Source organism: Argopecten irradians, chromosome 1 (genome assembly GCF_041381155.1).
Source record: "Argopecten irradians isolate NY chromosome 1, Ai_NY, whole genome shotgun sequence".
Classification (NCBI taxonomy): Eukaryota; Metazoa; Mollusca; class Bivalvia; order Pectinida; family Pectinidae; genus Argopecten; species Argopecten irradians.
In genome coordinates, this window is record NC_091134.1 from 47,879,484 (window position 1) to 47,905,961 (window position 26,478).

At 34.3% G+C, this 26,478-nt stretch overlaps 1 protein-coding gene across 4 annotated transcripts; it reads left to right on the plus strand.

Moving 5' to 3' along the window:
• Positions 1-98: 98 nt before the first annotated feature.
• Positions 99-25,586, plus strand: LOC138330619 (uncharacterized). Of its 4 annotated transcripts, XM_069278191.1 has the most exons (13): positions 99-376; positions 757-905; positions 1,333-1,452; positions 3,197-3,245; positions 3,424-3,518; positions 3,860-3,940; positions 4,159-4,306; positions 4,939-5,099; positions 5,446-5,580; positions 5,954-6,127; positions 8,011-8,188; positions 10,111-10,194; positions 25,036-25,586. In XM_069278191.1, exons 3-12 carry the CDS (start codon positions 1,333-1,335, stop codon positions 10,191-10,193), a joined length of 1,224 nt encoding a protein of 407 aa, XP_069134292.1. In that variant the 5' UTR covers positions 99-376; positions 757-905; the 3' UTR covers position 10,194; positions 25,036-25,586. The 4 variants fall into 4 exon arrangements, with proteins under 4 accessions (XP_069134292.1, XP_069134287.1, XP_069134283.1 ...); XM_069278186.1 differs by lacking the exon at positions 757-905 and having other exon boundaries at positions 99-382; XM_069278182.1 differs by lacking the exon at positions 757-905.
• The last annotated feature ends 892 nt before the right edge of the window (positions 25,587-26,478 follow it).

A 26,478-nucleotide genomic window follows, 5' to 3' on the forward strand; every position in this document is an offset into this window, starting at 1 on the left:
AATTTGTACCGTCGGAAACTCTCGGGCTTTGTGATAGGTAATGTTCATGTGCGATTTTTTTTCCGAATGGCCTTCTGTTGAATGAAACGCGAGTACACAACTTTACTAAGAATTTATTGTTTATGTATTTTTAATGGTTTTTGATGGTTATTTGCCAATACTTGGCATTCGTTTTAAGGCATCATGAACTTTAACCATTACCACTAACACCCCATATTTTAATCATAATATTATTTAGTTTGTTTGGCTTCGTTTGTTTTCTGCATGCATGTTCCGTAAGATATAGCAACCCGCGGGATATTCTGATGTTGCTGAAGATGGAAGGGAAGATGGAAATAAGTTGATGTGATTTCAATTCGGAATACATAACTATTTGGTATTGGTAATTGTTTGGGTTATATTTCAAAGCAATTACGTGTCAATTTTACACGTTTTATAATCAAATAATTATTTAAAAAATGATACGTCATTAATTCATGTGCAAAACTCAACCTTTCAAGTTTCAACATCAACTAATGCACGAATTTGTAATAAAATTGAATAAATTATGCCTATGTTGTTTGCATGTGCAACTACAAGTGATAATAAGAAATTACAGAAATGTAGAATAATTGAATGATGAGAGGTCTAGAGATGGTAAGTTTATAATTAAGTCCACAAAATTTTGATGTTTTGTGATTATTTATTACAAAACTATAGCAGTTTCCTGTTGCAGGGATTAACAGTCATTTATTGAATATTTTAATTGTTTTATAGAAGTGAACTGTAGTGTAAAATGGCCTAGATACAAATGAAAATGATACACATACAGGGCATCCCTGGTCTTTTAGCAGATCGATCCAGAAGTTAAATAATCATTTCTCGTCAATTTCAAGAGTCGAAACCTATGACAAATTGACAAATAGGTATGTGCACGTGCTTCAAACTCAAAGGTTAAATCAGATTTTTGGAAGCCAAAAACATACTCTCAGGGGTTTACTGGATGCTCTGTCCTGAGCTGATAATCAGCTGTACATGACATGCAAATTTTATATTTACAGATAAATTTCTTAAAAAAAAAAAAAAAAAAAATAGATAACAGAGGAAAACTATATGCCTGCCTTATTATGTTTACTTTCTTTATTAAAGTTTTTCCAATTACAAGTCATATCAATTAATATATATTGAGTTAATTATCTAAATAATTCTGCTGTAATTATTGTTCACTTATTTGTGAAAATCAATAAACCATTGTTTATTAAGTAAGTTTTTTAGTTGTTAAAAAGTTATACAATGATATTGCAAATGTGCTTCAGTTCATGAGAAGTGATTGTCCATTTCCTGTGTTTTCAGATGATGGAGATACGACATCAATCCTACCATATTGGCACCATTTTATGGTTTACAGCAATAGTGTTAGGTGTGTGTTCAGTGTTTAGTGTTAGAGGATGCAGAAAACAGTTCTCTGTTAAGGTAAAAGGATTCTACTAGATGACTAATTACTGAAAATTAGTTTAAGTATTGCTGGTGTTTCATCTATGATTATAAACATAGATGAAAAGAAAATGATCATATATGATCATGTTGAATATGTCACATATTATTAATGGATTAATGTTGTTTTGTTGAGTCTTCTATATATAAGTATCAAATTAAAAAGTCCCTCTTGATTTGTCACTCATTATTATGAAGAATATTGGTGATTAAGTTTATTGTTTAATTTATTTGTCATAAATTATTATGTAGATGTATACTGTTGTTTTCTTCTGCTATGATTTAATATAATATTTTCTAAATTTGCAACATACTAATAGATTTCAGTTTGCATTACCTTTCAATTAAGACCACACATTTTCTGAGGAATTATTTTTAGCTCACCTGGCCCGAAGGGCCGGTGAGCTTATGCCATGGCGCGGCGTCCGTCGTCCGTCGTCCGTCCGTCCGTCCGTCCGTCCGTCCGTCCGTCTGTCTGTCCGTCAACATTTCCTTTAAATCGCTACTAGTCATAGAGTTCTGCATGGATTGTGACCAAATTTGGCCACAAACATCCTTGGGGGAAGGGGAACAGAACTTGTATAAATTTTGGCTCTGAGCCCCTGGGGGCAGGAGGGGCGGGGCCCAATAGGGGAAATAAAGGTAAATCCTATAAATCGCTACTAGTCATAGAGTTCTGCATGGATTGTAACCAAATTTGGCCACAAGCATCCTTGGGGGAAGGGGAACAGAACTTGTATAAATTTTGGCTCTGAGCCCCCGGAGGCAGGAGGGGCGGGGCCCAATAGGGGAAATAAAGGTAAATCCTATAAATCGCTACTTGTCCTAGAGTTCTGCATGGATTGTGACCAAATTTGGCCACAAACATCCTTTGGAGAAGGGGAACAGAACTTGTATAAATTTTGGCTCTGACCCCCCGGGGGCAGGAGGGGCGGGGCCCAATAGGGGAAATAAAGGTAAATCCTATAAATCGCTACTTGTCCTAGAGTTCTGCATGGATTGTAACCAAATTTAGCCACAAACATCCTTGGGGGAAGGGGAACAGAACTTGTATAAATTTTGGCTCTGAGCCCCTGGGGGCAGGAGGGGCGGGGCCCAATAGGGGAAATAAAGGTAAATCCTATAAATCGCTACTTGTCATAGAGTTCTGCATGGATTGTAACCAAATTTGGCCACAAGCATCCTTGGGGGAAGGGGAACAGAACTTGTATAAATTTTGGCTCTGAGCCCCCGGGGGCAGGAGGGGCGGGGCCCAATAGGGGAAATAAAGGTAAATCCTATAAATCGCTACTTGTCCTAGAGTTCTGCATGGATTGTGACCAAATTTGGCCACAAACATCCTTTGGAGAAGGGGAACAGAACTTGTATAAATTTTGGCTCTGACCCCCTGGGGGCAGGAGGGGCGGGGCCCAATAGGGGAAATAAAGGTAAATCCTATAAATCGCTACTAGTCATAGAGTTCTGCATGGATTATAACCAAATTTGGCCACAAACATCCTTGGGGGAAGGGGAACAGAGCTTGTATAAATTTTGGCTCTGACCCCCAGGGGGCAGGAATGGTGGGGCCCAATAGGGGAATTAGAGGTAAATATTCAAATTTCTTCAGAAAATAAACAATGAACCTGTATCCAGAATATTACTAGGCATTACAAACCAGGTGAGCGATACAGGCCCTCTGGGCCTCTTGTTCATTTGGGTTTTATTTATTTGTTTTGTGTTTCAGTCTGTTGGATTTCACCCAGTTAGGAAGGGAGATACAGCCTTGGTTTTGTGTAAGTCACCACGGATATTTATCAGAAATCATTATAAAGTTGGACCAACTTTTTATAATTGTTGATGTCAATATAAAAAGAAACTCAACCACATGTCTCTCTTCCTGATAAACTACACATACAGCTAAATTAATTTTGCCATATTTTCATTTTGTGCATTTGATATATATTTTTTCAGATGCTGATATTTTCAATGGTGGAAATGTGACCCTCCATCTAGAGATTGTTACCGAAAAATGTTGTTTATTCCTACCTGGGGAAATATTATGTAAGGTAACCTATATTTGTAAACTTGCAGTTATGATATCTGCTTTCTTTTGCACACGAAAATATTCTTTAGGAACGAAAGCTCTTTGATTGATAGACCAATTAGATCAAATTTAAACAGACGATTGTTTTAAATTAAAATAGCTCACTTCAATTTCTGTCTTTAGAAAAGAAATCAACATATGAATTTTGAAGACTCCTGATTAAAGTCAAACCAAAACAGTGTCAGATATTACAGGCTTGGTTATAAAGTTTTCACATTACCACTAGGGAAAAGGGTGGAAACATTGCATAGCTTCTTAGAATGATTTTATATGTTTTATGATTTTGTGATTTGATAATTCCAGGGCATGACACTGATAGGGCAGAATCAAGGAGATGTTAAAGCCAAAAATTCTGTGAAGTTCACTTTTGTGTACCCTACAACGGTAATCATGTTCATAATGAAATGAAAATAACCAGAATAGAACCAGAACAGAATATTTGATTGCAGTAGTTTTGTAATCATAAATACAGAATTAAAATTTGTAATTGTTGCAAAATTATAAATATGTAAGAGCAAAAAATTCTTAAATGTCAACATTTTCCAATTTTTATTAAAGTTTTCATTATCCCTTGAATTCATGTGCCCTTTTCTCCATTGCAGTATCCCTATGATCGTAAAGGCGAGTGTAACCTGTTAGTTTTAGCGAACACTTCATGTGACACTACCATGATCACAGAGGCTACTATCCCATTCAATACTCAAATACAAAGAGATTGGTGGACAGACTGGTTTCCACACTCACTACAAAGTAGGTGGTCTTTGGTTTTATTCTGCTGCTTTAGAAAATAGAGAGAATTATAGAGGACCTTTTTTGATTTACTACATTCGTCAGAGAACCAGTTGATTGCACTATGCTATGTTTCACTTATCAGTGATAAGGGTAGTGCAGAGTTGTGCAATCAACCAAGGGACTCGATTGGTGAAGCATAGCATAGTGCAGTCAACCGCAGGTCTTTGCTCATGATCTTATCTACTACATATATAAGCATTATATGGGTATATTATACAACTCCAACTTGCCTGAAATGATCCTAAAGAATGTCTTGAAAATGAAAATGCTATTTTTCAAGTCAAAAATTTAATTCATATACTGAAGGCAATTTATGTTGACTTTCTTAATACAAATCCATTTGATTACTTTGTCTTGTCAATAATTTTGTTGAAATAAAATGTCAATAATTTTGTTGAAATGGAATGCAATCTAAGTGTTTGGGAAAAAAAATCTTGTATAGTACATTTTTAACTTTTGTCTAGTCTGAATAGTGTAAAGAAGTTACCTGGTATTGTTGAAGAAAAGAATCAGAATTTTATTGACAGTATTTTATAATAAGAAAAAATAGTTAAATGAAAGTTATCTGAAATGGAGAAGAATATATCCAGCTGTACTGTTTGGGGCTGGTGTGCGTGACTGCAAAGGAGTCGATGAAGATAGACTGAGGTTGTGTCGTCCTGTTAATTGTCGACTCAAGTATGGAGGTGCACGCAACTTCTACAATTCTACAGAAAGAAAATGTTTGGCAGTACCCAAATGTGCATCACAGGTATACATTCCTTGATTTATTAAAAATATCAAACCAAGAATATATTTGTCTGTGTATAGAAGTCTGAAGGTCATTGAAATTGTCTAGATACATACGCATGTGTTTTTTTATTCAGAATAACTGTAGCCTCAACATTTGTTAAAAGTATGACTTAAACATAATAATAATTGTCAACTAGACAAACACATTTAGAGGCGTTGGGTTAATGTAACGTAAATGGTGAAAAGTTTTATAAAAATGTAGAAAACATCCCTCCTCCCCTCCCCTCCATTCATAAAGATTTGAAGAATTAAAGGAAAACATTATTGTAATTTTATTCATTCCAGCTGATGTCTGTTCATTGCAGCTTTATGATCCTGTGAACAATGAGTGCAGAAATCCTAGTAAACACCTTGGTAAGGAGATGTACCGTCGAGTAATAAACAAGTCCAGTCTCCGTGTCAAATCAGAGAAGTCCAAGGATCCTGACTGGAGAACTCTGGTAAACAGTATAGATATAGTGGTCTTCCAAATCAGGATTCCTTTAACTTGTCTAAAGAAGGTGACATGGTACACGTTGTACTAGTCATCAAATTATGATACATCACACATACAATTTTCACTGGTTTGTGTAACAATATCATTACATAAATAATGGAAGTGTTATCATAATACACAATATGTTTTAACACTGTATGCACATCAGACTTTGAAATATTTTATACAGTGGGTCCTCTATCATCTTTATTAAAGTATCATTTACATTTCATTTATTTATCATTTATATTTACATTCATTATATTCTGATTGATACTTTGACACCATTCTCTGTTTGAGGATGTATGTTTGATAGAGTCATGTTTTTCCACACCCAGGTTGGTCCGAGACTGGACTGTGGCCATGGTCAGTTATCGCCTGATAACACAGAATGCAAATGTGATCCAGACTGGACAACACATCCTCCTCAACAGGCAGTGAAACAAGGGGAGGTAACTAGGATGTGTAACATTCAAAACAAGGTTCCAGGGAAATCAGTGATGAATATTATTGTATCTTTGGTTTCACATACCCAAATACTTACATTAACTATTCATCAATGTATGCAGTACATGTAAAAAAAAACATCAGCCAAGACTCTGTATCTAATGTAAACTGTTAAGTTCTAAATCATATTGGTTGCATTGCCTATAGGGTTAAGTTCATTAATGTATTCATCTTTAAATACTGTAAATATACATATTCTAGCGGTAGTCTTATTATAGTACATTTTGTGCAAGAAATGTTGTGCTATACTATAGTAACTCTAATTTTAATTTCTGTATATGATGCGTAATATACCCTTGATGATGACTGCACTTATTCATCATCGTACTAAATTGTTCAAAATCACTTTATTTGTGCTAAAATTTGATTATGAAAATAATTATGTTTACAGTTATAAAATATCCACACTTTCAAAGTCAGAATATTGGGTGAGTGAACAGGGACCCATTTGGCCTCTTGCAATATTTAATAAATACTGAAGTCTGGTCAGACATTCTAGGTATTTCTTTAACAATTATTGATCCAGTTGATAGATAGCAATTTATGTCTACTTTGCTATTACCGTATTTGCCTTAATTAACACCCCTCCCCCTATAAGTGCCCCTCACCTTTTCTTGAGAAGAAGTTAAAAGTTGTTTAAACACCCTCATCCCATGGATTTAACGACATTTTACAAGATATGATGCTTCTGTCATCAGCAATGTATCCCATATAACATGAACTTGCGAGTCTTTTGCATATGAATCACAACATAATAATGTGTTTCAAAGGTTAAAAGGCATATTCATGTTTATTGCAACAGATAATGTGTCATGAGTACAGAAAGAGTTAAAATATAGCTGACTTTTTTCATCCATAACTTGCTTTCTAATTAGGGCCCCGCATCGAGATGCGGGTGCCCTATAGTAATCAGGTTGTCCGTCCGTCCGTCCGTCCGTCCGTCCGTCCGTCCGTCCGTCCGTCCGTCTGTCCGTTTTTTTTCTTTTGCACATTAATGATGGAAGGGAGTGGAGTATTTTCCCCATATTTTACATGATGATTCCCCATCCATCCTAGATCTGCTTGGTAATTTTTCAGGCTGAAATTAAATTAAAAAATCGGCCATCTTGGATTTTAACATTTAAAAAAATCACAATGTTGTTGCTCTTAACTGATAAACATTTTGTTATAACATTATGATGCAAAGTTGTTCAGAATTAAACAAGGAGTTGACTGTCCAAAGGTAAGGTCATGGGCCAAGGTTACTAAGTCAAAGGTCAAGGTCAAATTTAAAAAAATTATTTTCTCATGAACATTTTGCTACAACATTTATAATGAAGCAGAGTTGTTCAGATTTAAACAAGAAGTCAACTCACCAAAGTTTTGACTGACCAAAGGTAAGATCATGGGGTCACTGCATCAAAGGTTGTGGACACATTTTCCATTTTTGGACTTATTAACAATTTGTTATGACATAATAAATGAAATTATTCATTGCTTAATATATTAATTAAAGTCAATATGATTTGAATCAAAATGGCTACATGATATGATTAGAATCAAAAAGGCTGCAAATCAGTCATCTTGGCACGTCAGACACATAGCGGGGCCCTTTCTGACGTGTCAGTGTTCTAGTTCACTAATTACAAGCGCTCTTCTTTGTTACAATTTTTTAAGTGCCCTGGGCGCTTATTATGTTGGATACGGTATAACTTTTAAACTAGTATATTTCAAAAATACCAGGTATGAGTCAAAATACCGGATAATTATTTTCTGAATGAAAAAAGGACAAGTTGGATACTTTTACTTACTTCTTGGATTCTGACTATTATCCTAGAATCAGAGTCATAACATACATTTTGATCTGAAAAGTACACATTTCTTGTGAATTTTCCTTGACTGTAGACAGATAACGTTCCTTTGCTCTGTGTTGGTTTTGATGCTGGCAGTGGTACTGTGTCTGTATGTAAGAGCAAGGATACAGGCACAATATGTCAACAAGCCAGGCTCATGGTCAACTGATGAAAAGGAGACATTTTTTTCTACACTACACAAAAACTGGAAACCCATAGCTGGAGACAGTAAAGGTTGGTCTCATTGTGATTTAATAATCAATATTCAATATATCTCCTACAGAATTCAAATTATTAAGTACTTTTTCCCTGCAATTTAATTCCGCAACTTAACAGTCATACGGTTCTACTGTACCTATGCTTGACACTTCCTGGTGGCAAATAATTTTTGCAATTTTATTTGTCTGTGAAATATTCTAAATTAAATCGCATGCAATAGTGCTAATCACTGTTATTTGGGATAGGGGTTGGATGGTATTATTGTTGGCAGGAAATTAGGCTAATTGGTCAGGCAGGTATCCCTGTATAACTTCAAACCTAAATCCTATCCAAAAAGGCGATCATATGACCTAGCCCCCTAATTAAAAGGTAAGTATGCTATACTTACAGCCATAACAGCAGTTACATGCTTGACTACCAAAGATTATGTCCAAAAGAATATCCTTCACCTGCATTAAATATGACACAGGTTCCATACTAAAATCTCTATCAAAGGGATTTCATTGAATCCTATAGTATAGTGAAGCTGCATGGTGAGCAATTCAACCCTATTTACCTATATGTCATGGAATTATAGAAAATTAATGTTTTAAACAAGAATCCTAAATTCTGAACGTACATCATTCTAATGCAATATAATCTTTTTTCTCATTTATTATGTATTTAAAGTGAAGAATTGAATGTGATGAGTGTAATAAAGTTTCCTTGCTCTTACCCTACTTTACCAAGAGTTATCTCTCTTGGAACCTCCTTCAGATATGCGTGTAAAAAATCATGATATGGACTAAATAATCTTTAATTCCTTTAAAGATGCTCCACCGCTGACATATGGTATTTTTTTCACTATCAAAAACAGGAGCAGACGATTTAGTATTTTTCTTCAGTTACAAAAGTTAGGTACTTTACACCATTACCAACATTGAAAAGTTTGAGCTTCTAATTTTACTTCAAGTTAAAAATATGAAAAATAATTAATTGCATCCCGAAAAAAATCGGTGGCACTATATCGTATATGGAATGAAGTACTGATTGTGCATGCACCAAAGGTGAAATAAATTATTTTATATTATTTTTTGTGTTAATTAGACATATATATACACGATAAAACACCAATTATTGTTCAAATAATGATTATCATTTATGCTCTGTCGGCGGTGGAGCATCTTTAAGATTAAATTGTTGAATGCTGTGAATGAGATTATCTTGATCTGAACCTCTTATACCTTTCAAGGGTCAAATGTTGTCAAACTTTAGATCTCCAGTTTGCCGACCCTTCTCAAACTGGAGATTCAACACAAATCATATAACACATTGGTAACAAATCTCATTATATTATAAACATTAATAAGTATATAAAAATCACTTTGCAATTAATTGATTTTAAATATTAATGTTTAACTTTTTACAAAAAATAATGCCAAAATTATATCATTGTTATGTAAGATCTTAAATTATATCATTGTTATGTAAGATCTGCAGTATTTGAGAAATAGAAATAAAATACTACGAAGGTTGAAATTCTCTATTCATGTTATTAGTAATTCTAATTGTTATTTACATATAATTATGTAATAGAGAGATTTGATGTAACTGTGACCTTACAGTAGATTTTACAATAGCTATACCACCCACAACGAAGTTAAGGAGGTGGGGGTGCGGTATACTCGAATGGGGTTGTCCATCTGCCTGTCTGTAGACACAACTTTGTCCAGTGAACTACTACTCAACAGATATTGATAAAATTTGGTACACAGATCCCTGACATAATGGGGAGTGAACTATATAGGGTTCTGTAATGTTTCCTTTTAATGGAGTTATTACTATATTTGTGCAGCGGTGGGTATTAGTCGGCCACTCTGGCAACAGTTCTAGTTATATAAGAGAAATTTGAAATGAGTGAATTGAAATATTACTAAAATCTTTATTTTGAATTTTAGAGACAAGTTGGATGATGGGCATGACAGGGAATTACAATTCTAGTTCTGTAGCTGCAGAGGATGACAGTCAAGATGAGATCTAAGGTATGACTTGTAGTATATATGCTAGTAAACTTCATGGGATGTTCAAATGCTATTCATCTGCTCTTCTTTGAGTATGTATTTTCAATTGACATTTTGTCAATTTTTGTCCCCTCCTTTTCCATAATTATTAGACTAAATCAGATTGTAGCTGACAGATAAATGGCTATCTTGAATTTCGACATTTGCAATATTGTTTCTTCATGTTTGATTTTGCAAATGACCAGAAATGTTTGAAAAGCATCATGGGAATTTACAGAAAAGTGTATTCCTAAAAAGTAGGAGATACTGTACTGACATTTCATTGAATTGGACATAGAAATTTGTTATAGCTTTTGCCCTCTGTAAGTTAACTACATGGAATTGTTTGATCAAATAATTTAAATCTAAATTAATCGCAGGGCAAACAATGGTGAATGAAAATACATAAACATTTAAGCCGATATGATTTAGAAAAGAAAAAAAAACCTTACATAAAATATTTTGCTGTTCCAAATGTGTCCTTTGATGGTTTCCTGAACTGTTTTCTGTAATGTCTTAATAAGTTTAAGGCCTTTCCGAAACAGCTTTTAACTTTTAAAATGGGAATGTAAAACGAGATCGATAATTTTGTAGAGTTACAAAAGTTATTAACTTACTGTTAATACTACACGTATCATCACCTACTGAACAATTTTATCAAAATAAATAAAATATTAATTTTCATAACGCGGGCCGTCTTGTTTGCCGCCGTGGTCCCAAATACCGTGCGGTAGTTGATTATCACTATGTCAGACGGTAAAACAGCAAAATTACTCTCCACTGTTATCATATATTACGCAGGAAATCTTTCATATGTTTGGTGTTGTAATCTCATCTTAGGCTATTGGTACATATTTTCTAATGTTATTAATGTTTTTAAGAAACCTTTATGTTTCGCTCCGGAAATGTAGTGGGCCTTTAATGCTATTCAGTTTTAATGTTTTGAAAGAAAACTATTCTGCCTCACTAATACATAATCAAAAGAAATTTTACTTTAATTTCAAAAATATTTGCGTCTTTTATCAGTTTTTAGATTTTCATTGTTTCGTGACTGCTGTTGCCACTATCAACATCCCTTGAAGATGGCCAGTATCTTTGAAATAGCTTAAATGTAATTTTCCAAAGTTGGCCTGTAATTTCATTCTCGTTACTATACATTTTCTATTGTTTGATTACAATTTGGATATTGGCTTTTCAAATTTATTATTTTTACTGTGGATTTGTATGATAAAAGAGAGTTAATTGCATTTGGAGAGCTTGTTATGAAATTTGCTCATTCGAAGAAGAAATGAGATAGAGATATCAATAATATTGTTCTTGCTTTTATCGCTACACTCTTCCCTGCTCTGCTGGCTGTATTTCTGACAAAACACAGGTGGCCTTTTCTTAAGATGGAGTTCTACATATTTTGAACAGAATATTACCGTAATTGAGTTCTGATCTGTTATTTATTTCATTTAAGTATTTCATCAAGTTAAGACTGACCAATTTTAGAGTGAAATTTTCTTTCATTACACAATTTTGAATGGAATATAACAAGATACCTGTCTTGTATTCTTGATATTGACTTGTCTAAACCAATGTTTATGTTTATTGTTTAACAGTTGTAAAAGTTGAAGTATCTAATGCTTCTATTGAGTGACCACCTTTGCACTATTATTTTTTGTAAAATTAAAAATCTCTACTATCGATTCAGATAATTTAAATTTCTGAACTCTGTGGTGTATGGGGAATGTTGGTTTGGTTTGATTCGTTTAACATCCTGCTAACAGCCAGAGTCATTTAAATATGTAACAGGTTCAGGGGGTCGAGAAAAGCCAAAGTACCCAGAGTAAAACTACTGACCAGCAGTTAGTACCTGGCAATTGCCCCACATACGATTCAAACTCAAGATTTAGAGATGGAGGGCTTGTGGTAATGTCAGGACGTCATAATTATAACCACTCAGCTACCGCGACCCTGTCTGAATGTTTGTAAAATAAATTTACCATTAATGGTTAAAAAAAAAACCTTAACCTTTTCATTATGAAAACATTTTGAATATTAAAAAAATATAATCAGAAAATGCTATGAAACTAAAAATGCTATGAAACTAAAGTTTTTAGATGTCTTGAATTTCAAATGAAAATCTATGGAGTACTGTCTTGTTATAGTTTGAATGATTTGACGGGAGGTATGGGGGATGGGGTCAGTGGCAGTCTTGTTGACTGTCTGGAGAAGTGATGTAATACATGAAAAAGTAAGCCAACAAGTGGACCATTGGGAAACAGAAGCTGCCGTCTTTAGTTTGGAGAGGAAACAGGACATTCCGTGTGAACGTCTCGTTTCACATCAATGCCGCTCACACTTTATGTTACTGAAATGGTCTGGACATGCTTTAGTTTGTATATATTTTGAAATAGATAAAAAGGCCAACTTATCGCCAGTTCTTTGTCTGACATTTTTAATCAAAAATAGTTTGAACAGAAATAAAACAGATTGGTTTGATTTCTTGATAACATTGAAATAAACCTTATTAGTAGAAGTTATCGGCCATATGTGAGCTGAGGTCTTGCGTGACCGTGGCAGCCTAATAAATTCTGTTAGCCTTTTCTATGTAGCGGCTGATTTGATTACGCTGCTTCCTTGTTGCAGAGATGGCAGAGATCAAATAGGTCATAATTCTTGTATTTGGCACCTAGGCCCAAAAGCCTGAGATGATAAACATTTAAATAACTCTAGTTTGACAACACGGGAAATAAAGATACTTTCATTTACCCCAAGGAAATTTTACTTTTAATGTCCAAGTATTGAGTTTCTTTTAACAGACTTAATGTATAAATAAATGTCTGCTGGTTCAATATCGATGATATCAAGTGGAAAAGTGCTTTGCTCTTTGAATACCAAGAAATCGTAAACGTTTCTTTGTTGGTGTAGATACGACGTCATGCTATTGCCATCACATAAACCTTGTCAATTTGAATTTATCAACTTTCTCTTCTATTAAAACTTCACTGTGGTGTAAAAAAATGCCGCCAGTCATTGGAATAAAAAAGATAATTTGATATAGATGCATCTGTATATACTATAACCTTTTAATTACAGTCGTCCCTGCACGATATCCGACCAGCTTGATATCAGGAGACCACTGCTGGAGCATACAAATTACCCCTGACACTCGCTCTGATAAAATGTTATTGTTCTGGCCATTTGATGTCCTGTCATGCTGAATGACTGTGATATATATCAAGATTTTTTTTATTTTTTTACTTTGATTATTAAAAGTGAACTACATGTATCTGGAAATTGTCCTGTAAAAAGAACACTGCAAATGTACATATATGGAAGAATTACCTGAATTATGATGACCTGGAAGTAGGATTACCTGTATTATAAGACCACCTTGTACCAGGAATCACCTGGATTATGACACCACTTGTTCTAGTGACCATTTGTGTTATAATATAAGACTACCTTATTCTATATACAAATTGTGTTATTAAGTGCTACCTTGTACTGGGGACCAGCTGTATTATGATACTTCTTTCCATAGGGACCACTTGTGGTACAATGTCACCTTGTGCTAGGCACCACCTGTATTATGATACTACCTTCTATAGGGACCACTTGTGGTACAATGTCACTTTGTATTAGGGACCACTTGCATTTGAAAACAACTGAAAAGAACCACCTGTATTAGGTGACTACTGGTATAAAGAGACAGTGGGGCATACCTTTGAGAGGTAAAATCTACAGATTTATGTGTAGTGAAACATAACTTTTAGAAAAGAAATCTACTACAGATTACATGCTAAGTAGCATATTTTCATGAATCATGATAAGTCTAAGAGAAATCAAAATCTACAGATTTCTATATGGAAATAGGACATTTGTTAGTTAAGAGAAAACTACAGATTTCATACTAAGACATCTCTATGAAAACAAGATATCTTCTCTACCCCATATAATCAAGCCTAATGTGTTTCCTACAGCAAAGCTAGATGTATCTTCAGTAAACAGCTCCAGCATCCTGTCTCTGATGGAGAAACAGTGTTTTACCTAAACCCAGGGTCATTATCAGATATGATGAAATATAATTGACAAGTTATTTATGTATGAGAAGAAATGTGGCAACAGGAATTTTATGTTGACAGAGGGCCCAATGACAGGAAATTACCGACTTGGCACTATCAAGTGCGACAAATTCTCCTGCTTTGATCTCCACGGAGACCTGATAGGTATCTCGCCATCGAAAGGAGGTAGAGAAAAAGCCCAGATTTCTTGACTGCTTTGTCGACGGTTTCTCATTGATTCAGTATGCTTGTTTATATTGGCATGTTTAATTATTCATTGTTTCTTGACAATGATAGGCTGATGAAAAGTGAATAATTCAACGGGTGTCAAAGCCAAAGTGAAATTGATTATTGGGGTAGGGTACTTAATATTGCCCACACAAATGGAATCACATCTAAGTATGCAGATTTACTCCCTTGTCAAATTGATTTTATCATACGGAGAAAAAAATCAAGCACCTGTTGGTACTTTTTAATCATAGTCATGGTAACTTGAATACAGGAGTATATACTCAGGTGGTACCTGTAGTCTGTATTGGGGGTGGGACTACCAGGTAATGGTTTGTGTATACACTGGTACTAGTGATCTGTAATCTGTATGTGGGAGGGATTGGCTGATGATGGGTCATTGCAAGCAAAAGGCATCAGATTTGGAATTAGTTTCCAATAATTAATTGAAGCAAACTGTTGATTATCATTTTGAAGATTGTTTTAAAATTCTGAATGTGTTTCATATATTTCAGGCCAAAATATTGGCTCTTTCTACTTGGGTTGTATGTTCCCAGTCTGTGGTTCATCTTTTCTTTACCAAATAAAAACTCTTGAGTTCTTGTAGTTATATACATGTGTGGAAAAGTAAAAGAAAAAAGGCAAAAAGACTCCAGTAACAGAAAGGGAGAAAGCTAGACTTGTAATGTATTATATAAATGTGTTATTTGTGTCTGAAAGTTCTTTTTTATTGAATTTTTGAAAGCATTTCAGAAGAGAACTCACCCAGGTCATTGAGGGTTATGACAGATTTAGTTAGGTGAGGAGAGTCAGAGTACACATAGAAAAACTATGGACCTACATACTATACCTAATATACTCTCCAACAATCCTTAAAAATGTGATTCAAAAATGAAATGTTACACATCTTTTAGGATCACTTTGTGATTACTGGTCAGATATATGAGATGGAGGACTATTTGTAGAGTTTCTAGCACCCTAACCACTCAGCCACAGTGACCAACAGACCTAGGGCTGATACTAGAATGTGCGAATCGTTAAATGCTCTTTCAATACATCCCATGTAAAACTATGATTTTGATATCTGTTTTCATTTTGGTAAAAAGGTAGAGCACAAATATTGGAATAATGCTCTTTCTTCTGAATCTCAGTTTACTCATTGTCATGTGACGGTACGTATCAATATTTTTAAAGAGACATGTTTGACAAGACAGCTGCTTTGTTTTTATTGAAGATAATCTTCGTCTGTGACCTCTGTAGCTGACATCATCCCTTTCCCCTCCCGTCCTCAGTATAGCATGTCGATGGTCATATGGCGACCCCTGTGACATGTCGGTTTGACCTTGACTTCTAAGAGTGTGACTATGCTTGCATGTTGGTAGCTTTCTGTCTAATTAAGCTCAGCAGTGCTGCTATACGGGACATTGGAAATATTTATCATGTCCAATCCGCCAGACAATCGGTGCTCATCTATCTTTACATAACCCATAATCTTCTCATCAAGATATTTCCCAGTCTCATGTTTTGAGTCCTTCAGAATTAGCGATTTTGCTTTGTAAGAATTAGACTTTTTGTTCTGGTTGGTCAATTTAGTCCTTCATACTAGCCTGTTAGGCCAATTATATGACTAGAGAGATATAGACCTTATGATTTTATCAGTTGTAATAGGAGGTCGATTGTTCAATCTAGTCTTTGCAGAAAAAAACCTACATAACTGGCCTGTACTACACTATGACTGAATTAACATAGACAAAGTGCAATGTTGCTGTTTTGATGTCGTAAACTTCTCAAAAATGACATTTGATCCCTCAAGATTGTATCCTCTAAGTCAAATTTGTTAGCCAATGTATTATAATGTTTCAATTCGTAAGGTAATTTAAAAAAAAAAAAAAAAAAGAAGACAATATCCTCAAATTGAACTTATTCACGTAATTATGGATAACTGGATAGATAGTGATTAGTGATAGAATGATGTACACCTGATCGGAGTTACCCTACCACCACAGTACTGGTGTAGGGAGTTGTATATTTGGTTTGGTTGTATTAATTTAACGTCATTATATTAAGATCCAGGGTCATTTAAGGACCTGCCAGGTTTGTTGATGGAGGAAAGGTTACAGTACCCAGAGACAAACCATGACCAGCGGTCAGTACCTGGCAACTTCTCCACACAGGATTCAAACTTGCAACCCAAAGGTGGAGGGTTTGTGGTAATATGTTGGGACATCTTAACCACTTATCTATGATTTGTATACAGAAAAAAACCCACCCAAATTTGATTTGTATATAGACAAAATTTTTAGGTCACCTGAGACGAAGTCTCAAGTATTTATGAGCATTTTTTGCTCAATTATCATTGGAAACGAGTCAAACTTGGTTAGAATTATTAGCCTGAGATAGCATTTTAATATCATATCCACATTGGTCCAGGCCGACCCCCTGGGGGCAGAGGGGTGGGGCCAAAAAAAGGGTCAAATAGGCTAAAACTTCAAAAATATTCTTTCAAAATTCTGGAAATGGTATAATCAAATACACTTTATAGATGAAAAGGTCCTAAAGTTTGTTTATTAAAATTGTAAATTATATGACCCTGGGGTCTCCTGTTTCCCCTTGGGGAGGGGGTCAAGTTTACTACATTTTATATAGGAAAAACACATTAATGAGCATTTTTTGCTCAATTTTCATAGGAAATGAGTCAAACTTGGTTAGAATTATTAGCCTGAGATAGCATTTTAATATCATATCCACATTGGTCCTGGCCGATCCCCTGGGGGCAGAGGGACGGGGCTAAAAAAGGGTCAAATAGGCTAAAACTTCAAAAATCTTCTAAAATTCTGGATATAGTAGAATCAAATAATTATAGATGGAAAGGTCTTAAGGTGTTTTATAAATATTGTGAATTATATGACCTTGGGGTCTCACATTACCCCCTGGGGAGGGGTCAAGTTTACTTTAGTTTATATAGGAAAAACGTATTTGTGAACATTATTTGCCCAATTTTCGTCGGAAATTAGTCAAACTTGATTAGAATTATTAGCCATTTTAACATTCATATCCGTCCTCGATGACCCCCTGGGGGACCAGAGGGGCAGGACCAAACAGGGTCAAAATGATTAAAATTTCAAAAAATACCTCTAAGTTCACAGGTTTGATGGAAGCAAATACTCTTCATAGTCTAAAAAGTCAAAGTTATAAATCACTGACCAACTTCAAGGCCCAGCATATAGTGTTTATATGTCTTTAATTTGTTTCATTATTTGTTTCATTATATATTCTAACTCAGGTGACCGTTAAGGCCCATGGGCCTCTTGTCTCAATTAAATTGACCTGAAAGGGCTTGACCTAAAGTTCTCATGAAGTTCAACTAAGAAGAATGATTTTTTAGCTCACCTGGCCCGAATGGCAAGTGAGCTTATGTCATGGCGTGTCGTCCGTCCGTCCATCATTATTTCCTTTAAATTGCTACTCGTCCTAGAGTTCTGCATGGATTGTAACCAAATTTGGCCACAAACATCCTGAGGGAAGGGGAACAGAACTTGTATAAATTTTGGCTCTGACCTCCCCGGGGCAGGAGGGGCGGGGCCCAATAGGGGAAATTAAGGTAAATCCTTTAAATCGCTTCTTGGCCTAGAGTTCTCCATCGATTATAACCAAATTTGGCTACAAACATGCTTTGGGGAAGGGGAACAGAAGGTGTATAAATTTTGGCTTTGACCCCCCGGGGGCAAGAAGGGGCGGGGCCCAATAGGGGAAATAGAGGTAAATCCTGTAAATTGCTACTTGTCCTAGAGTTCTGCATGGATTGTAACCAAATCTGGCCACAAACATCCGTGGGGGAAGGAGAACAGAGTCTGTAAAAAGGTTGGCTTTGACCCTCAGGGGCAGGAAGGGTTGGGCCCAATAGGGGAAAAAGAGGTAAATCCTATAAATTGCTATTTGTCTTAGAGTTCTGCATGAATTGTAACCAAATTTGGCCCAAAAATTTCTTGGGGTAACAGAATTTGTATAAATTTTGGCTTTGACCCCCATAAGCAGAAAGAGTGGGGCCCAACAGGCAAATTAGAGGTAAAAATTCAAATTCCTTCAGAAAAGAAACAATGAACCTGTATTCAGAATATTACTTGGCATTACAAATGTACAAACCAGGTGAGCGATACAAGCCCTATGGGCCTCTTGTTTTTATAGTTAATTTTTATTTCTTTTCATACTAAATCCGACTTTCTGATTGATAAATACTTTTTCTTCATACTATTATGAAGAAAAAAATCTGAGAATGGCACGAAAACCTGATGTTATCATGACGTCACAATAGAGACGTCATTGTTGCACATTGATTTAGAAAAATTAATTATAAGCATTGATGTAACTATTTTTTAACTTTATGGGGTAATGAAATAAATTTTGTTTGCAAACTTTTGTGAGAATCCGCTATGCAGATTCACACAGTTTGCTAACAAAGTTTCTTTCATACCCCGATCATGATGAAGTTACAAAACAGTGACATCAATGCTTATTATTTCAAAGGTCAGATTTACCTGAAAATATTTCCCTATTATTGAATATCATGGATATTACGCGCTGGAAAATGGCCCTGTGCGAATTGTGTATGGCGAAAACCCAACAAGTGGAATATAAAAAAGTAGCATTCTTAAAGATGCTCCACCGCTGACAAATGGTATTTTTTCACTATCAAAATCAGAAGCAGACGATTAAGTATTTTTCTTCAGTTACAAAAGTTACTTACTTTACACAATTACCACCACTGAAAAGTTGGAGCTTCTAATTTTACTTCAAGTTAAAAATATGAAAAATAATTATTTGCATCCCGAAAAAAATTCCGTGACACTATATTCTATATGGAATGAAGTACTGATTGCGCATGCACCAAAGGCAAAATAAATTATTTTATATATTTTTTGTGTTAATTAGGCATATATATACACAATAAGACACCAATTAATGTTCAAATGACGAATATGATTTTTGCTCTGTCAGCTGTGGAGCATCTTTAACATAATTTTGACATTGTGATATTACAGTGACCTTATCAATAGCATTATGTCTTAATTAAAAATGAATTATTCATAAATGATGATTTAACTGTAATTTACATGATTGCAGAGCTTGATTCTTCTCTCACAATAGCTAAAATACAAGCATATGATTTTTGCCTGTGTGAAGCATATCTGTATTAATTTCCTTGATGGTAAATGATAAAATATTGATACTGTTGTCATATGCTCCCGATAGCATAGTTAATGATTTCACCCCTTGCTCCCTTCAGTACAATTAATAATTTCTGCCGGTTAAGGGAATTAACAATTGCCCACTATCTCTTGTTACATCAATACTTGCATATCAAATTTCATTAACAGTAAAAAAAAAAAAAAAAGTTTAGCTCTGAATTTAAAGACATACACAGTAGTGTGTACAACAGCGTTATTTTGAAAACTCAATTTTTTACAACCTCTGTATTGAAATAGCCATTACATCCATGTTGTGCAAATGTCACATCTACTAATCATTCATCGTTTGTAATCTGATCAATAAATATTTTTGGTTGGTGTATTTCAACAATTGTTGAACATAAACAACCTTTAATAATTAGAAATAAGTCAGTTATGTTATGGCAAAATTGCAAAACCATACAGGTTATGTAATGATATTGTTACTCCTGTTCACCAATGAAAATTAAATATATGTTCACTGGTTATGGAACACTATCACTACATAAACCATATACATATTGTTACTTCAGTTTGAGTTCCAAAAAAAAAAATGATCACTACAGTCTCACATGCAGTACTTGGAAACTGCTCTGAATAGACTTTCATCTGTGGTTACCAATACCCCACACAGGCCTCAAATTTGCCATTTAGTGGTTGGCTATTTTAAATTTGTGAATTCGAGGTAGATTTAGGAAAAAAAAATCTATTCATTTTTATGTATATGACATTCTCCTGAACGGAAAGCAACTCATTGTTAAATGAAGGTGATTTTCATCCACCGGAGTTTCAGCTCAATTGATAATTATTCATTAATGTTTAGGATTATAAAGCAATTCAAAATGCTTTAGCATCTTTTAGACATCATCTTAATCAATCAGAATGGGTTAAACAAATATCTATAGATGCATATGTATAGTTGTCACTTCTCCTATAGCGCTCATCAATCTCGAGCCTTTCAGGTAAATCAAGGTATGGCGATCCATTCACCTTGTATCGTTGCATCTTCTGTATAGTTAAAAGACTTTGACACATTAAGCCTCAGAATTGACAAAGAAAGAATATTCAGCTACATTGAATGTCAACTGTAATCTTCTTTTTGAATTAATGAACTAATAAAGACTGATCAATAATCAATATTCATGGTGCTTTGGATTCTTCCATCCTCTTCTTTCGTCAGCTTGATTTTAATGGTTCAAACGAAAACATTTGGTCTCTAAAACATATTGACATTTCAAATGTGAAAATTTAATAGTTACTGTCATTCCAAATGAGTCACTTTGTATGAAAAAATAAATAAGAAAGAATTTCAGTAAATTATTTTGAATTTTAGAATATAACCTTATGGTTATGAAAGCTAATGAAGTCATGTGCAATGAGTCGGAAGGGGCTTGTAGGGACTTAAGCGAGCGGTTCTGTTCTGTTATGGCCGACTTTCAGTGCCATAATAGTGGTATTATAACAAGACAAGGTGATTATGGAAGGAAATTTTCTTATTGTCAATTACGGAGGATGCACACAGGCTTACCAGCCTTGATTATTCCGTATCCTACCTTTGATAGCGGGTACAAAGCTCCCAGGAGGTTATAAGCCTCATGGCTTGTAGATTAATCACCACAAATTTCCTGTGCATTACAAATACAAAAGACAAGTTTATTAGGGTCATCTGGTAATGTCTAACAGCCAGGAATCTAAATGAGAGCGAATATAAGGTGAAAAAATCTGATTGGCTCGATGTAGCTTAAGATTTAATCTTTGGTGTGTTAATCAAAGTCTTGTCAACTTGAAGATCACAGGTGATTGACCAACCATCAACATGTTTTCATTCTTATTGATTTTTAAGATGAAACACTCTACATGCAAGGATTTGAAGCAAATTTTAGGTCATTAAAAACTGTCAGTTGCAATATGCTTAAATAAACACTGATCAATTTTTATCAATCACTATAATTTTAAAACTTTTTCAGTTAAAGCTGTGTTCAATAATGATTGCATTGATTGGGGTTGTAGCTGTCTTAAATAAATAATATTTCAAGAGAAAAGGGCAAAAAGCAGAAATGAAAACATCGCTGTTGGATAGTCTGAAATATTTAGATGTTTTCATTTTCTAAATGTTTGTTTTATTAGAATCGGGTAAGTTTCATTAGTAGTGGTTCATTTGGCTGATGATTTAGAGTTGTAAACATGAGATTATCATGTTTTTAAGCTGACAATGGGCCAGTCGTGGCTTGCTGAATATTGTGTTGGGTATTATCCGAAGTGAGGCTGGGTAGTGTGAAGTTATTACATCCATCATCCCTTTTCCATAGCCACTACCTCAGATCTTAGATACGGTACCCTTGCACTAAATTTACTTCCACCAACTTGTTTAGCCAGATTACCGAGATGGGATTTTGATTTTTTCCCTGCTCACCTGATAATTTGCGAGTGTTGATATCATATTTTTTTTACCTGATGATTAGAATTTGTTCTTGGCTTTAACGACATCTGATTCACCTGTTGGTTGCTCGCTTCCCTCGTTAGGCACTCTTTATCTGTCAGAATTCTCATATTCAAGCGCACTTGTCCTGTTTTAGGAGCAGTGTTTGAAAAATTGTCTGACAATTTAATTGATGGAACATGTCCTAAAGATAAAGTTTATCCATGTAGAAAATTTGTTACTACAATTTTTCATTTTACCCATCCTTGCATATTAAATTCCATTATTGAGACCAAATGATCAAGGTCGGAGATAGTCTTGACTATCTGGTATATATCATATTGCATATAAAATTCATAATTTAAGAATATATTAGGTAAGTGTAATTGATTAGGTTAAAATTTAACACATCAGGTTAGGAATAAGAATCGGTACAACAATGGCTTGGTGTATGATGTCATATTTTCTCTTAAATTTATCCTTGATTTAAATATATTTTATATACATTTTGATATTTGACAAAGAGGATTTGGCACAAATTCTTGCAACATATGAATAAGCCCTCTCCAAACATGCATACAAAATATACATATTGAAGGCTAGTTGCTACTAAGTACTTAAATATACATTAGATAGTTAGTTTAATCAAATAAATTAAAATAACATTGTGATTGTTCATCCTTGACATTGTGTCCGACTTTTGACCTTTAGTTCCATAAGAAACAATTATATGGAATCTGTTCCATGACATATATGTGCCAATATTTTCTGGTTAGTATGACATGCCTTGGTAGGTTTCATGCTATAGTGTTTTAGCTGTATGATTCGGTAAGATTACGCTATAAAGTTAGTAAGCATTCCATAGTGATATGTACATTGACAGAGGAGGCTGACCTTCAGAAATGATTTCTAATTAGATTTGGTATGTTAGTGTATGTTTACTCTTGTTTATTTCTTCTTTATGATTCTGTCATCCCCATAGTTTTCCCCACACATTCATTTGATTTCAAATAAGATTTGGTATGTTTGTCTCTATTCATTATTTTTGTACCTATTCTAATTCCACACTGATAAAGTAACAAACTAAAAAGATTTGCATTAACGAATAAAACCAAAACAGTTATCAGAAGTAATTTCACTTAGTAAATTATTGAGCAAACATGTACAGGCTATCTATTCTCATTGAATCCCTTACATCTAAGCAAATCAACAAAGAAGTGGAATTAACCACCAGGTACGGAACACTGTATTTATGACCTGTGCAAAGATAAAGGCCTTTCTTGTTTATCCATTTAAGTTTAAACTGATAGGCTGCACTCTTGATAGGATGAAAAGCAACAGTGATGGAGATACATAAAATGAAGAAATGTGATTTGACATTGATCAGGGTTGTCTCATCAAGTGGTTGTCACGCCAACCATCCACAGGCTTGAGAGATGTGTGTCATATGCCATGTCACCAGTGTCAATTAACTCGGAGTAAGAAGGCTGCATCCACATTGGACCTTTTTTTGTTTTAAATTTTTATTTGGACAACGAAAAAGGAAAATAATTTGTTAATGGAGTTGTGTGTGTGTTGGCTTGAAAAATTAACTCGGTACAGTTTTGGTCGTGTGTCGGGGTGAGCCGTTTATAGATAATTATGTACAGAGTCATCACATCAAATTAACACTACATTCAGAGCGACTCTGTCGGGGGAAATTGATTCTATACCAGGTTTCATATCAACAGATGACTGCATTATTATTTCATTTGTAAAACGCAAGAATTTCAGATTTAGATAATGAGAAATGAAATATTAAAACACATTTATGTATTTCCAAATGGGGAATTTGGGTAATTTGCTAAAATGCAGATAATTTAAAAACTATTAAACTTGTATTTGGACCATTGGTGTTGTCATTCTCCACACTTAACATGATTTCTGACTGTGCTTATTTCATTTTGATTATGACAAATTAAATTTGGTAAACAGAGAACACACTTCGCCACAGGCTGGAAAATGGGAGTGGGGACAACTCCATGTGATTCAGAGTTTCATCTCACAAGTAATGTGCTTGATTCTAGATTATATAAAAGATGGTTTTCCTGAAGTGTTGTTAAGCTTGTCAAGTAATTTGATATATATGAAAATACATTACTATTAACAAGATTACTTTAATAAATGTTTATTCCAAAATCACCATTCCTCATCATATCAATGTTGAAACAATCACTTGTCTATTCATACAAAGTGATTAAGCAGTTTTAGTGTTGTTTTGAGAAGTTTTTGTTCTGCTGTGGAAATTTTTCAAGAATTAAATTGAACAGAATAGCTTATTATGTATTTGTTTTAATCTTTTTAAAATCTAAATTACAACATTAAGTCCTAATACATTAGATTGATTTATCTCTGATCATATATAATAATTTCTCATTTTCATAGATGTCTGACAATCATGGATCAACAAGCACTACTATGGCTAAATAATTAAAAAACTATTTATTTTTTGCTTTCCAGCAGTCTCATGCTAGGAGGTAGAATTATATATCACTTTTCTATAAGCATAATATTACATAAGCATTATATTATTCGGCCTTTGCATATTACTGAGTTATCTCCCTTGGGTGAATGTACCAATTATGAAGTCATTATTTTGTGACAGAGACTTGCATAGCTTTCTCTGAAAAAATAGGATGTTACACTTGTAACCTCTTGACATCACAATAAAAACCTCACTACAAGGGCACATAACTCTTTAATATGCAAAGACGGAATTAGGCATGGAGTTATAGTCAGGTGGTTACAGTGTTTGACATATTCCGTCTTTAGAGTAGAGATGGGGATATTTATGTATTAGAGATACTTCTAGTTTTCCTATGTTGTCACTTTGATTTACAACGGTCCATTTCTCTTCCAGGTGCATGTTTGGCCTTTTTTGCATGAGATGATGGAGTGATGAATATCTAATCCAATGGACAATGAATACTTAAAATCAAAATATAACTGCAGGATATACAATAACTCAGTTACAAACAGACTTGTTCTTTCTCTTGTCTGAAAAAATTTCAAAGGACTCTTCACAAATGATTTGAAATTTCATTTGATTTTAATTTTTTTTTTTTTTTTTTTGTTATTGAAAATATTTTGAATATATTTGTTGTGATATTTTTGGTGATATAAAACGTTTGGATGAAAAAACCAGTTCTTGTATATTTTGAATAGTTTCAATATGGCTTCTTATCAAGATCAGAATAATTTCAATCGTAGTAAAGGCTCTGATTGATTATCACCATCTGAAGAAATGAATAAGCTGGAATAGTGGACACTCAACACTAAATATGCTGATTATTTGTAGCTGTCGATTATAATGTTGCATTGACAGTATTAGGATCTGTCTGTATTTACAAGTGTGTTTTAACTAACAATAAGACAAGCCAGCATTTTTTAACCAACAAATTAAAATTGGTAATGTTGGAAAAATTTCCTTATATCTTACTGGCTTGTCAAAAGCTATTTTTTCAGCAAGAGACATGTTTTGCTGGAATACCAGTATAGTATTTCTGTCTCTCACGTGAAATAGAACAGGCATGTGTTAAAGGTCTGCATCAAATCAAATAAAAGTTTGAAAAAAATATTGTTAAGAATTCAAGTTGCCCCAGATTCTAAATGAACAAAGCTTCTCTCAAAAGCTTTATTTATATGTAGGTCATTATCAGTTAAGGCCTGACAAACTGGATTCTGTCCATGTTTCAATTTGAAATCACATACCCTGCCAGAAGACACTGGTGTTCCACATTTATCTCGTACCTCTGGGACCTCACCTGGTCCCAGGTGAACAGATAAGTTGGTGGTTTTTCATCAGTGACTCGGCTACCACCGGCTACCACCAAAACCTGTTGCCTGCTGAAATATTGGCTTTTGACAAGCCAATAAGATATAAGGAAATTTTTCCAACATTACCAATTTTAGTTCGTTGGATAAAAAATGCTAGCTTGTCTTATTGTTCATTAAAACACACATGTAAATACAGACAGAGCCTAGACATTTCTGTCAGAACTCCTTCAACATACACTTCCGTCTTATATTTGCAATTTTATAATTCATTAATTTGACAGTTTGGTGAGTCAGAGATGTTTCGGGGGCATGCATTCATCATACTTTGTCAGTAGTCTTTTATCTTTATGGTCGTAAAAATATACGAACAAAACTGAAACACATCTATGCTCGCCGTCTTCTGTACTGTATATTCATCAAGTTTCCACCTCGTATAGATTCAGTTTTCTAAAAAAAATATTTCTGTCGGTATAGTTTTTACATATATATAGAAATAAGCTATATTGCTGACAGAAATATGGTTTAT

What these genes read in the sequence shown, in the direction of transcription:
- LOC138330619 (XM_069278176.1), top strand. Translation starts at nt 616, where the DNA reads ATGATGAGAGGTCTAGAGATG. An exon ending in CTGGGGAAATATTATGTAAG is followed by an intron (nt 3,519 to 3,859) that starts GTAACCTATATT and finishes TGATAATTCCAG; the next exon opens with GGCATGACACTGATAGGGCA. An exon ending in GTTTCCACACTCACTACAAA is followed by an intron (nt 4,307 to 4,938) that starts GTAGGTGGTCTT and finishes GAATATATCCAG; the next exon opens with CTGTACTGTTTGGGGCTGGT.